Below are 13,793 nucleotides of genomic sequence, written 5' to 3'. Positions count from 1 at the left end.
AGCAGATAACAGGGAGACAAGATCTGTATGAAGACGTAATGTGATAAATTGCCTATAGGGTGAAAAATGCAGAGCTCAGCTGGACTGCCTCAGTACCCAGATGTAATCAGAAGTGCTACATGAATCCAAGGGATGTGGTGTGGGATGCTGCTCTGAGCAAACACATTACGTGATGGGCTTTGATTCAGTGCTGCCAGAATGTGGGACATCAGAATACCCTGGCTAGTTTCAAAAAGGCAAAGCACTTTCAATGATAAATGACCCTTCCCTTCGTTCTACAGGCAGTGAGCTTGGAGCTTCCAGCCTTCTGTGCCCTTTCTGCTTCATTTTGCAATTCCCTGTGCCTGTGAAGAAAACTGGTCCATTAGGTAACTTCTGAATGCTTTCTGATTGGGATTGAGAGGGCAGTGGGACACAGAGGGACAGTGCCAGTTCTGTACCCATTGCCAATTCTTGGGAGTTAGGTCTGTGGAGTCTACATAGGGGTAACACAGCTCAGTAAGCAAGTCACACGCTTGGAAGACAGGAAACCAGGCAATGGCCATTACCTGTTGCCACTCCTATCACCCATCTGTGCATCAGAGTCAAAAATCACATAAATGAAGATACAGATGCTGGCCTTCCTTTGTACCTGGCTCTTGAGAACTACAGATGAAGAGCTCTGTAGGAGAAGGAAGTGTGACCACATGGAGAACCCACTAAAAAACCCAACTTATAGTCAGCCTAATGTCCCCACCCCCACTTCCTCCCTTCCATCCTATATTTTTTCTCTCTGTCTATATATATATATATATATATATATATATATATATATATATATATATCACCCACTAGTGCAATACCTAAGCCTACACACACACACACACACACACACACACACACACACACGTATAACTCACCTTTTTCTCTCTCTGTCACTCTCGCTCTCTCTCTTTCCTTCCTGGAACTTCGGGGGCTTGTATAAAATAAGGCTGGGATTTGGATTTGTTCTGAACAGCTAAGGCACAAGACTGAAGGAGATTTCAGGAAACAAAGCCCAGCAGAGCCGTCTGTGCCCAGATGATGAGCAAGTCATGTCACCTCATCACCTGCACTCCTCTCTAAGCAGAAGCTCCCTGCATGCCAAAAGGCTCACTGGCATATTGGAAGACACTTAGTGATTCAGGGCCTTAGTTCTGCTAAATAATTTTGTCACCATATTTGGGGTCTCATAACTTCAGGACACAATTGTCTGTGACCTTTTAACAGGGGTGGGAAAGGGGAGGATCACCTATACCTAGCTACAGTGAGATGCTATCGCCTTTAATGCCACCTACTCTGAACTAGTCAAGAGTCCACGCCTATTTTGTACAAGTGTAAGTGAAGCCACTGGATGCAAACCAAGGAAAAATAAGACCCAGGGTCACAAGCAACAGAGAAAGTAAGAACCATGCTTAGACTTGGGCACTGGCCCATCTTTCCTCAGACCAGAGAGCTCCCCAAGAGCACACTCACATCAGTTAAGGCCGCGTTGATGTAGTTGTTACTGTCCCCATCCACAGAGATGAGGAAGGGAAGGCATCGGTCCGGAGGCAGGACGTCCATGCTGCGGTTCTTCTCCCGGTTGCGTGGCAGGAGGGCGATGCTGCACTCCTCCACGTCCAGGTGGGGTGTGACTGAGTTCAGGGTCTGTGAGGCACAGGGTGCTCATGTTAATAGGTGCAACAGCCCATCTCTCTCCAAAGCCAAGTCTCCTCTATGAGGCTCCCTGCACCTTGAGGTCTCAGCAGATCTCCCCTTCTCATGCAGAACAAGTATTAGGTGGAGCCTTGAGGAAGGAAAGTGAGAAAAGGCCCCCTTATGGGAGCCCGGTAGCAGCTCACTCAGCCACCTCTGTGCTCCTGGCTTCCTACAGGTGGACACTAGCAGTGAGCATGGGGTAGGGATAATGAAGGGTAGGCGAATTTGAGGTTAGGAGCACAGGAGAAGCCCTGTGGCCTTTCTCTGTTTAATTGTTAGAAATCGGTCATCCAAGGAGAGCTTCAGAGGATTTCTGAGGCCTGCCAAGAGTGAATATGGCCCCCCGGTCCTGGAAGCCTTGTTGGAGCTCACCTGGAACTCCTCCCGCAGCTGCGAGGAGTTGCTCTGTGGTTCTATCCTGACCATCTCCTTGTATGTCGGCTTGAATTCGCTGACCGGGATGCTGGTCTCCCCACACAGACAGGCTTCCAAGATGGCATCATGGATGAAGACATATTGCTCCTTCAATGTGGGAAAGGAAAGCAGATTTAGTTCTGGCAGGAGCTAAGGAAGGTCTCTTCTCCCCCTTTCATTGCACCCAAGAGGTCTCCCAGGCACTGGACACCACAAGGACCCTCCCTCTTTGCCAGATACATTTGTACAGGGTAAACTTTCTCTCTACTGCCCAGAGCTGGCTCTGATACTTGAACAAGTGGTCTGCCATTAGCCCTCTCTAAAGGACTAAGCTAGGTGCCCATGGCTCTCCACAGCTTCCAGGTACTGCCATGTTTGCTGAGGCCATTCCCAAGACGGCACTGCAGGGCCATGGTAGCAGGACAGGGATTCTTGTTTCCCAGGAAACATTAATGGACATTACAGTGACAAACCAGTGACCTGCGAGGCTGAAAGGCTTGTAAGACTGGATGTGAGAGTGTCACTCATGGCTAGGCTAAGGATCACTGATCACCTAGGTTTCAGATGCAGTCTTGTGAACTGCAAAAAAAATATTTTGACTTAACTTGGGGAGGGAATATCACTTCCTCTGTCACTACCAGCAAAGTAGGAATGGCAGCAGGTAAGACTACAGTATTAAGACTCAAGCCAGGCTTCATGCCTGTCATGGGACACACAAGAGCAGAGGACTTGGGGGTGGGGAAGGAGTCTAGTACGGGTTGGGGTCTGGATACTAACATGATGAAAACCTTATTAATGGCTATGTAACATCTATGCTTCTAATTAATTAGGATTAACAATCAGCATTAGGACAATGATTTTAATTGGGGCACTCTGTGGTCCCTGTTATGACTGCTCACTCAAACCCAGGTCTCAGGAGAATTCAGTAAGAGAAATGCACAGATCTCCTTTATGTGCATCAAAGACCAGGCCTATTTTTTTTCTCTGACAGCACCTACAGCACCTCTGTGGAGAGGAGACACCAACAGCCTGCACTGAATGCCAGGCCCAGTAGACCTGTGGCTAAAAAGCAGAAGAACAAAATCTTTCCACCCCCACTCTCTCCTCACTTCAGTCTGTATCATGTTGATTCTCCGTGAGCACAGTGTCTTCACGCAGTTGTAAATGTCCACGACCCCCTCGCACTCCGCCATGTCCAGCATCACATCCAGGACAATGTAACAACCAGTCCTCCCTGTACCAGCACTGGGGGAAAGGTGGAGGAAATTAGAGAAAGAGAGAGAAAGATGTCATTAACATTACGCAGGTATACCATCAGTAAAGTTAGATGACAAAGTGTCTACATGCACATATGACATACAGACACATGCACTGTATTCTACCCTTGCCCAAACCTGAAAGTAGTCACATCAACCAGCTCAAATGTTAGCTCCAAGCAAGCCCCTCTAGGATGGCAGCTGAAAGGAATTCAGAGCCTGCACAGTTTACCCAGACTCACAGCCCCACTTTGGGCCTATCCCACTACTGTGCACCCCACAAAAACATCTTCGTTTTGGAGGGGGTCTAGAACTGGGGTCTTGTTCAGATGGGGTGTGGGTTAAGAGCCTGGGCTCCATGAAAACCCTCTAACTTTACAGTGAGGTGCACACAACAAAATCACTACTGTGCTGAGAGTGCCCGGTGCCTTCTCACAACCCTCACAAAGGGACAGAGAGGTTCTCTTTCAACTGACACAACCGACTAGGTAAGACTCCTCGAGCATCTGAGAAAGAACCACAGGCCTCTCCCCAGGCACTTACAGGTGAATGGAAAAACAATGAGGATACAGTCATGTGAGTCACTGAAGACAGTCACACCTGAGCTCAGATCTGAGTGCCAGTCGCATGACTTAATTGTGCCGTGTAGACGTAGTGTCAGAAGCATCCCAGCACCGACCGCCACACTTGTCCTTTCTATGCGACTCCACCAGCCTGAGCAACGTCAGCCCTTGGCCATTCTAGGAACAGATCTGTCCCCCTTTTCTCTTTTCAGAGTCTTTTACAGTGAAATACTAATTTCTGGGGCTGAGGAATCACTCTCTGTGATGATCAGTGATTACAGACTACAGGAAATAATCACACTCGTTGTTACTGGTGAATGAATACTGATGAGGCAATTGACAAGGAGAAATCAAATAAAAAATCCCTCTCATTCATCATCTCCTCCTTGTTTGCCCAGCAGAGGACGAGCTATTAACCTGTCAAGGGAAGGCTTTGTCAACTATTCTGGGTGCACCTTAGGTTTCTGCTGCATGGCAAGATGCCCAGAGTCTCCTTTTTTGTTCTTGCAAGTTAAGCAGCTATCAGCATGGTCAGTCCTTGGAAGACTGCCAAGAAACCCCAAATGTATGCTAAAACAAAAAGGTGTGGGTGATACAGTCTGGGGAGCTCTTCCCTGAAAACAAACTCCATTGGAACAAGGAAAGGAGGCAGCGCAGGGATAAGGTGCTGGACTGTGCTCCTGAAGGGGCCATCTGCAAGGGAGATGTACAACCTTGGTCCCAACCGTCTTTTCCTGTTAAAAAAAAAATGGCCCTTTTCATGAGAATGAGAGGATGAACCCTGGTGTCCTGGCCAGGTCCCACAATGGGCAATCATATTCTAATTTTCTAAATACCACCTGCACTCCCAGTCAGATATAAACTTCCTCTTCACATCCTGTCCTAAGCTGCTGAGCCACTTTACTGTGTATGGTTCAGCAGCTGCCTTGCTCCATCCCGGAGGTAGCTGCATTTTGAGGAAGGTTTACGGATCAAAGAAAGAATTTTTCATCTGCTGGCGCTTGAACAGTTCTTATGAAATTATTTTTTGCTCTTAATCCTGTGGTTATGTATGACTACAGCTGGGGATAGTGTCCTCCTTAGTAAATCTCAGTAGAGCCGGCATGGACTGAATTGGCCAGACTGCTCTGCTGTCACATACTATGGCGTGTCCTACAGCAAGGTTAAAATGTGCTGGACTGGGGGCGGGGGGAGGCATATTGAAAACATGGCATGGGGGAAAGGGAGAGCTAACCCATTCCTGCCTATACTGGACCTGTACTGACGCTGAAGAGAGGATCTGCAGCCTCTACATGTGCGAGAAGACCCTCAGTGAAGCATACTAAGCCACAAGTGCCTGAAATGCATAGTCTACTGGCTGCCTCCTATTTCAGAGAAAGCTGCTAGCCCTCTGAATCCCTGTTACCCATCAGCCTAGGTAATAACATTTTATAGCTCAATACATTCACACAGGCACTTCCAACCCAGAGCCATAAACCAGAGGCTCCTTACCTGCCTCAGCCTTCCCTTTTTCACAGAGCCAATTTATAGATTTCATATTCCCCTGTTAAATTTTTTAGTCTAAATGTCATGTTTCTTCTGCTCCGGGCCACGGGGCCCTGGGACAAGCCTCCACCTAGGCAGTGCCCCCTTCCCACATGGCCCCAGCACAAGGAGGTCCAAATGAGTTCAGAGGGGAAGGGTGAGCTCCAGGTTTTGGCTCGACTCCAGAGTGGGACGATTTATACTGGCAGCCAGGGACCTATCCGAAACGCTCTGATTTCTCCCAGCAAATGACTGTAATTGAAACAAGCCACACAAGAACCTAGAGCATCTAGAGCAGGACTTTGATTATAATGTGGGCCTGTAAGAGGATGGGGAGCTCTCTGCTCACAGTCACTGCTGATCCCACTGAATTATCATAGTGCTGGGAAGAAGGGAAGGGCGTGGGGGGGTGGGACAGGGGGGTTGTGCTGCAAGAAGCAGAGCACTGTTGCACCTGCAGTGAGCAGTACTTTCCTATGAATGGGAATTGACCCCGGAGCTCAACTGCACAGGTGACACTGAAACCCCTTAGGGTGCTGGAGAGGTCCCTGATACCAGTTCCCCCAAGTGAACTCCAAGCTAGCATTGCTTGCAGACCTGCACTGCAAGACAGCTGGCAGATGAAGAATCAGCCCATGGGTACCCTGTGCACACTCATCTGCTGGATATGCCCCTACCTGTCAGACAGTCCAGTACAGTTGCTACCAGCTACTCCCCTCCACAGCTCCTGCAGTAAAATCCCTGGTATCTTTGGGATGAAGAAATTTCCTCATGTCCCTGCATTTGCCTCTTACCTGCAGTGGATGACAATTGGCCCTGCGTCTGGAGGCGTGGAAGCCTTCACTCTTCGGATGAAGGCCAAGAGCCCTGTGGCGTGGTAAGGCACCCCATGTTCTGGCCATGAAGTGAAGTGGAACTGCTTCACCTCATGCCTCGCTGAATAACCCCTCTGCAAAGGAAGCACAAGGCAAAGTAAAGGTGATGGCCATTTCTCCGGTATGCAGGGGCCAAGACTTGGTGAGCACACAGGGAGGGGAGGATGGGGACCCAGGCTCCTGATAGCTGTTCTGGAGTCCAGACAGGAGGAAACAGATGATTTCTGCTTAATAAGCGACCAGACTCCCTCCTGCCGGTGTTCCAGGGCACCTGCAGAATTGTGTGTCAGTGCAGGTGCTGCCCTGGCACCACGTGTGGCAATGTTTCCCCTTGGATCGGTGGCAGGGGGCACATGTCCAAACACAGGTTTCTGCTGCTCTGACTGTGCAGTGAGCCAAGGCAGCTGCTGCCATCCTTTGAGGCAGGGAGTCACAGCAGGTGCCAATTGGGAAGGCTGCTCAAAAATCCTGGCCCCTCCTCCCTATCCTGTCTGGGTTACTGTCCCTCTCCCCCTACCATGCGAAAGCACCAGGCCTTTTTTATGGCTGACAAGGGCAAGCTGCTCTCCCTGAAAGTGCACAAGGGAATGGCACTCTTCAACCACACATTCTCTGACACAGAACTGGAGCATCCCCAGTGCTCCCAGCTCCAGGTAATCAGCATCCTGGGGTCACTATGTCACACCAAAGACATTCATCCACCTGGCTGACTGGCAGCAAAGCCCCCTTAACTCTACCCCACATGCCAGTCACTCAACACTGCTTAAGGGGGACCCTGGAAATACTCAGAATAGAAAATCCCCTGAGTAGTGTCATTCCAGGAGACCCTAGCATGACGCTGCTGAAGTCGTGTCACCAGGTAGGCTGCCTTTGCCAAGAGGTGATAAAGGCCAACAGCATGTTAGCAACCAGCTAACAAGACAAAGTCTGTGCCATAGCAAAGGGCAATAGAGAGGTTATAAGACAACATGCCCATTACTCACTAGCCATGTGTGCACATGCACTGTGGAGAGTCCCGAGAACTCGCAGGGATGTGCACACTGGCTTAGCAAGCCTGATCCCCCAAGACTGTGCACTTAAATAAATCATTTACTACTAAGTCAGGATAGTAACAACCTACACTCATTTCAGGCAAGTATAGGTGGAGAATCTTGCCATACTTGCTTGACACATGCCAAACATCACGGCTTTAATGGAGCTGCTGGTTCCTTTCTGTTCTCACAATCCTCGTAGGAAATCTCAAGGGAAATCTACCAAACATCTTTCAAAGGTGAGTTTGGGAACAAAAGTTTATCCGCTGGCCATACGCTACGAACCAACCACTGAACACTGGTTCTATTGACCCTCTTCCCTCTCAATAGGACTTGATCTCCCAATAATCATCAAGCTTTTTAATTCTGCTAACTGTTTGTGTGGCACCCCTGGATATTTCTCCTTTCCCAAATTTCACAGATCTACCCCCTGTTCTTAATCATCACTGTGCATGCTTCCCACCTCACACCTGATGAAGAATGCCTTGCATTTGAAAGCTTATCTAACTTTACCCCAACAAGGCAGTTGGTCCAATAAAAGATATCACCCAAAAAATCCTTGCCTCTTACATCATTCCTGGAGCATCCTGGCTTCAACATCACTCCAGCACTACCAAATATTGATCCCCTAGAAATTTAAGCACATTGGTGCTGAGCTGGGTGGCCACTGCTAAGCCTTTTGAACCTGCAATAATATGGTTGGATGTCCCCAGTACCCTACAGTCACCTACAATTCAAGCTGCTGTCCCATCAAGCACAATGGGGTTAAAAATAAACAAGCAATGATAAGGAGCCCTTTCAGAGAGCCTACAGGGCAGTAATGAATCTGTAATGAATGGACTAGTTCCACAAGACCCTTCAGCACCTAGCTCGTAACTAGGCAGTAATTTCATGTTCCTGTAGATTAGGGGGTAAATTACACTGGTTATGTCCCTGGCCACCGTACTGTACAGTAATTGCTATGTAACCTGCACCTCAGACTAGAGGATGGAGATCATCATTCATCCCCTCTGCAATTATATGGTGCTTCCTCTGAAATTAAATGATCAACACTGAGTAGATAAATAAGAAGCAGTTCTGTGCTGTTCACCTATAGGATCCATTCTGCAAGGCTCTGAAGACATGGCTCCCCAGGGCCTAACTAGGGATCACAGAAGGCAAAGTGGGGAGCTCACACTGAACAAACCTCAGCCTTCCTACAGGTAAGAATGATCAGACAGAGAAAGAGACTCCCTGAAGAGAATCCTGTTTTTTGAATCATTTCAATAGGATGCTGGAGAACATGCCACAGGGAGCAATGCTGGCATGGCTAAAGATGGCTTGCAGGACACATAGCTCTGTATTACAAAGACCTCAAACATTTCATACCTAAGTACACTTTATTACAGATGGGAGTCTTTGGATCAGGCCCTTTGTAAAGCTACAACAGCTACAAATTGCTGGGACCAGCCCCAGAATTGTGGGCCAAACCCTTTTCTCAAGAACATCAGAGTGACTCTGGAGTGGTGCCACTAAAATCAGTGCAGTTGCTCTGGAATAACATGGGTGCATGAAAGTACAGCCCACTTGCCTGACTCCAGCAGAGGCATAGATGCACTCTGTATTACTATATGATGGACCCTGTCTATCTGCCTGGCACCTGGAACCTCTGCTACGCTTTTGGATTTTGCTGTCTGGTAGCATCCCCTTCTCTGGGGAGCTTGTCTTTGGCTGAGACCAGCCATGTTGTAACATAACCGAAGACAGAACAAAGGGACTCATCCATCTTCAGGACAGCAAGCAGAGCTTCAGAAAGCAGACACTTACCCTTTCCAGGGTGAATGTCCGTACAGAATATTCTGCCAGCGTCTCTGACTTCACCAGGGTGATTTTGATGTCTCCGTACATCTCCGAGTCATCCGGCCAGTACTTGGAACACTTCACCTGCAACAAGCAGACAGACCACACTCTACCTCTGCAAGAGAACATATCCTGGCAGAGCCAAAGCCAGCAGAGAGAGAAACAGAGCACTCCTTACCCTTCCCACCTCCACCAGCTTGGTTATCATCACTATACTGGAACAATGCTCTTGCCACACCATGCGCCAGAAATCATATACCATTTCCTGCTTGGGACCTGGCAGACATAGAGGAAAAGAACTGAGAAGCCCTTGGGAGTAAAAAGATGGGTAAAAGCCCATTATTATAATTAAACTACAAACAACTTAAAGAGATCAGGGCCCCACTGTGGTACACACTGCATATACACAAAGGAACAGATAGTCTCCACTCCACAGGCTTTTCCTTTCACTCTTTCTTATAGCAACTGTTAGGAGTTTGAAACCAGGATCTCTCTCCTTGTTGAACTAGTTCTCCCTGCTGACAATACTCTGCCTTGGCAATATAGGACTGCCTGGGAGTAATAGCTTAATCTGTGAAGTCTCGTGAGAGCCCTAAGGAGTGCACAGTGGTTTGTTGTGGAAGGGCTGCATGCATTGGCTTGTTCTGGCAAGGGTTCAGGTGGAGTTGCATGCACTGCCTTGACATTGTAGGGTTGCTTGGGGGTGCTGGGCTTTGTAAATCTGTTTAAACAGGAGGGCTGATGCAAATAGGTGATATCTGTGAGCTGAGCACAGTCCTGGTGAGCCAGTGAAGTGGGGTGTTGGGACAAAAGGACCAAGGAAGCCTGCCTTTTTCTCCCTGAAACAGCCTCTAAACAATGGGAATGGATCCATCCGTTCTAGAAAGGGCAGTCTGTTAGGGCTACTCCTGGAGCACGAGAATCGACGGGCAACCTTGCATGTCTTGTGCATCAGCATCACCACGTCTCTGCACTGACAACATGGCAGCAGGGCACTTTAAAATAAACCATGTCCGAAGACCTTTAGTTTAAAGCGCCCCACCACCATTTTTTCCAAAACAGGGATGTGCGGCAACGCTGATACATGTGACATGCAAGCACTTTTACTTAATGTGGCTCACTAATTGAAGTGCCTGGCACTGCCCCAGAAACACATGTAAAAATGCCCTTAGTGGCCATTTCAGTCAGACACAGTACTTTACTCCGCTCCAGCCCTGTTCCCAAATCTATTCCATACTTTTGACGTGCACCTCTCAGTTTGCAGAGGTCACTGCGACCTTGCAGGGAGAGTGGTGTCATACAAGTGGATCACAAGTGAGTATTACTTGTGATCACGCTTGAATTTCCATCTGAGCAAAACAACAGATTGCTTGGCTTGGCGCTACTGAGCTGAAATAATTTTCAAAAAACTTCCTCCTTGCTCTGCACTGAAACAAGTGATCCCTGCCCTGCCTTAACATATTCAAAACCAAATCCCTTGGAGGAAAAAAACTGTAGCTAACTAGTCCCCAAATTACTGGCTACCCATTCACTTTGGGGGAAATGGAGTAAAAGGCGAAGTGTGGATGCGGAAGATACTTTACCTTGAGTGGCTATGAAGTGGTTGGATCTGTGGTAACCCTGTAATGGAACAAGACTCCATTAAACCTCTAGGGAAGGATACATGATCAAGAAACAGCTCATACACCATCAACCTCACTGGGGACTGCCATGAAGACCCTACTCCCATTGATCAACCCAATGGCCAGCTCATAAAACCACTGGACTATGTGTTCAGGGTACAGAGGTAACTACTTCCCAGTACTCTATGTTCCCCCATATAGAGCTCCCTCAGTGCTCTTCCGGCCACAGGAAAGACTGGAGTAGGTGACAGACCACCCAAGCTCATGTCTGACCAAACACTACTCATTGAACACCAGTTTACAAACCAAGTCCACTAGATACACAGAGCACACAAGCCCTTTGCTCTGAACTCCCCTAAGGTCCATCAACATGAGAGATAACATCCTGAGCCATCAGGATGTTAGTCTATAGGAGGTCTGACCTCAATACAAGACTCTGTGGCTCCATATTGATGACATTTTGTAACTGCTTGTCCTTTTGGACCTTGAAGACTGGGACTTGTTGTGCCTAATAAAAGGCACTATTGACCTCTCTGAGCCCCCCCCCGCCAACATAACTTTCCTATCAGCAAAAGCAATCCTACCCCAGAGCAGAAGCAACCTCAATTCCTGTCAAGAGCAAAATAAAGCAAAGTCTGAATGCACCACTGGAAGCAGTGAATGGGCTGACATTTAGTTTAGTTAGCTGGGTAGATTTGGACCTTACAGACTTACCAAATTAGATATATATCTATATCTAGCTATCTATATCTATATATAGATAGATATATAGTCCAAGCTTTCATCAGCTGAAACTCATAGCATCTGATAAAGTGAGTTTTAGCTCAAAAGGTCATATATATATATATATAAAATAAATAAATAAAAGGTGAAAGTCTATAAAAAGGTTTGGACCTTACAGACTTACCAAATTAGATATAGATATATATCTATATCTAGCTATCTATATCTATATATAGATAGATATATAGTCCAAGCTTTCATCAGCTGAAACTCATAGCATCTGATAAAGTGAGTTTTAGCTCAAAAGGTCATATATATATATAAAATAAATAAATAAAAGGTGAAAGTCTATAAAAAGGTGAAAGTCTATCCTGCCTTCTACTTGACTTCAGACTAACATGGCTAACAATGTCTCTTTAGTTAGCCACACATGGTGACTCCTCTCCTGGTTGCTAGGGCACAGATGATAGCAAGAGACCAGTCTTCCTTTATGCTTGGGAAGGGAATGAGAAAAGAGAGGACAGGGAAGTAGAAAGCAAGAGGACAGAGAGAGGGTGAGGAAGGAACAAGGATGTGAAGGAGGGCACAGGACCATGGAAAATAAGGTTGCGGGGGGCATGCAAAGAATGGGGAAAGATGGACAATCAGAGGAGAAGAGGAATTTGTAGAGGAAAAGAGAGTGCAGGGAGTAAATAGGACCCCGAGAAGAGGAGGGCTGGGGGAGCGGGACTCCACTGCAGAATGGAGCGAGGACCATGAGGGGGACACCCAGCTACTTTTCCAGAGCAGATTCTGCCAACCAGCCCTGCTCCATCTTCTAGTTTGCCACGCGATGCCCAAGCTCTCAGTTCCCTCCGCACCACTCCATCCACGGCTACTGCTGTGTGCATAGCATGGAAGTCGGAGAGAAGCAGTAAAAGCAGTGGCATAGGCATTTGGAGGGCAGGTGTCAGGTCCAAAGGCCTCCTGCTCACACAAGCAGCACTGACAAACATTTTTAAGACAGCAGGAAATGTCATGGTGAAAGCCCTATTAATAATATCCCAGTCCAAAGCCGCCATATGGCACTGAATAATGGCCCAACTCCCCTCATTCATCCAAACCATTTACTGCAAACATTATTAACTCTTAATAGGAAAGTGTCAGCCTAAATAGCAGAGCAAATCTTAACAAGGCCAATAACAGGACAGGAAGGGTTCCAGCTGTAACTACAGAACGTGCCATTTCAGCTGGGTTTGTTTTCATGTGAGAGTGTTTTTTCCTGGAGGGAAGAAGCAGACTTGACCACACTGTAATGATGCTATTTCAGGAAATCGATAAGGAAATTAAAAGAAAAAGAAAACCCTTGACAGCAGCAAGATTGATTGCCAGACTCACAAAAATGATCTTGCTGCTTAGGCGGAAATAACTGCAATCTGGGTGATGCTGAGTTGAGCAGACTACAAGCCTGGTGTGTACTTTCTTTGCTAGTCTGGTGTTGTGTGAAAGTCCAACCAGTGAAGGAGGAGCTGGTGCTTGCACAGAAATAACATCCTGGGGATTGCTCTTATTCTAATATGGAGGGCTTTTATTTTAATAAACATTTATTTATTTTCTTTATCTTATATGCCCTCTGGAGGGACATAAGTTAGATCAAAAAAGACCTTGGGACAGAACAATGTGTGCCTCTCAATGTGTATCCATTTAAATTGACACCCTAGGCCAATGGTTCTCCACTGGGATGCCACAAGACCCCCTCAGGGGTGCTGAAATGTTAACACTGCTGCCTGTGGCAGCCAGGTAGAACTGCCCCGCACACAGCGTTGTCAGACACATGCTCCTGCTTCATTAGGGCTCTTTGATCACCCTAAAGCAAATGGAGCTGGCTCAGCTTATGAACCTTCCCCATCCATCCCATCCCCCACACTCATCCCAGAAACAGCACATAGGACAGCTCCCAGCAGCCGTAAGGCACTTCTACCTGGAGGCAGCAGCACCTGGTTGAGAAGCACTAAAGTAGGTTGAGGTAGCATCATCAGTGGTTCTCAACTGGGGATGCTACCACATTCAGAAAAGTGGTGGAGGGGTGCTGTGACTGAAAAGACTGACAACCACTGGCCTGGGCTGTATTAAACATGCCTGTCCTGATAGAAAATTCTTTAACATAAACACCCTCTAGGTCTGCTTCTCCGGCCATCCCCATCGTGCTGTCCGTGTTCCTTGCAAACATAATGGGGCCTGACTGGGC

The 13,793-nt window shown here is 47.5% G+C and overlaps 1 protein-coding gene across 3 annotated transcripts in view; it reads right to left on the bottom strand.

The window, feature by feature from the left end:
- Nucleotides 1-13,793, bottom strand: part of PTPRU (protein tyrosine phosphatase receptor type U) — a 307,092-nt gene that overhangs the window by 40,642 nt on the left and 252,657 nt on the right. For all 3 annotated transcript variants that reach the window (XM_090057147.1, XM_090057145.1, XM_090057146.1), the window contains 7 exons: nt 10,805-10,841; nt 9,400-9,497; nt 9,189-9,305; nt 6,271-6,425; nt 3,243-3,378; nt 2,092-2,241; nt 1,495-1,668 (listed from right to left, as the gene is read on the bottom strand). In XM_090057147.1, coding sequence (XP_089913273.1) covers nt 1,495-1,668; nt 2,092-2,241; nt 3,243-3,378; nt 6,271-6,425; nt 9,189-9,305; nt 9,400-9,497; nt 10,805-10,841 — 867 coding nt within the window. The remainder of the gene's footprint in view (nt 1-1,494; nt 1,669-2,091; nt 2,242-3,242; nt 3,379-6,270; nt 6,426-9,188; nt 9,306-9,399; nt 9,498-10,804; nt 10,842-13,793) is intronic.

The sequence above is a fragment of the Crocodylus siamensis genome, chromosome 7 (genome assembly GCF_052110815.1).
Source record: "Crocodylus siamensis isolate JL-2025a chromosome 7, ASM5211081v1, whole genome shotgun sequence".
In the NCBI taxonomy this organism is placed as follows: domain Eukaryota; kingdom Metazoa; phylum Chordata; order Crocodylia; family Crocodylidae; genus Crocodylus; species Crocodylus siamensis.
Note: the sequence above shows the minus strand (reverse complement) of the source record. Positions and strands in the feature narration are given on the sequence as shown.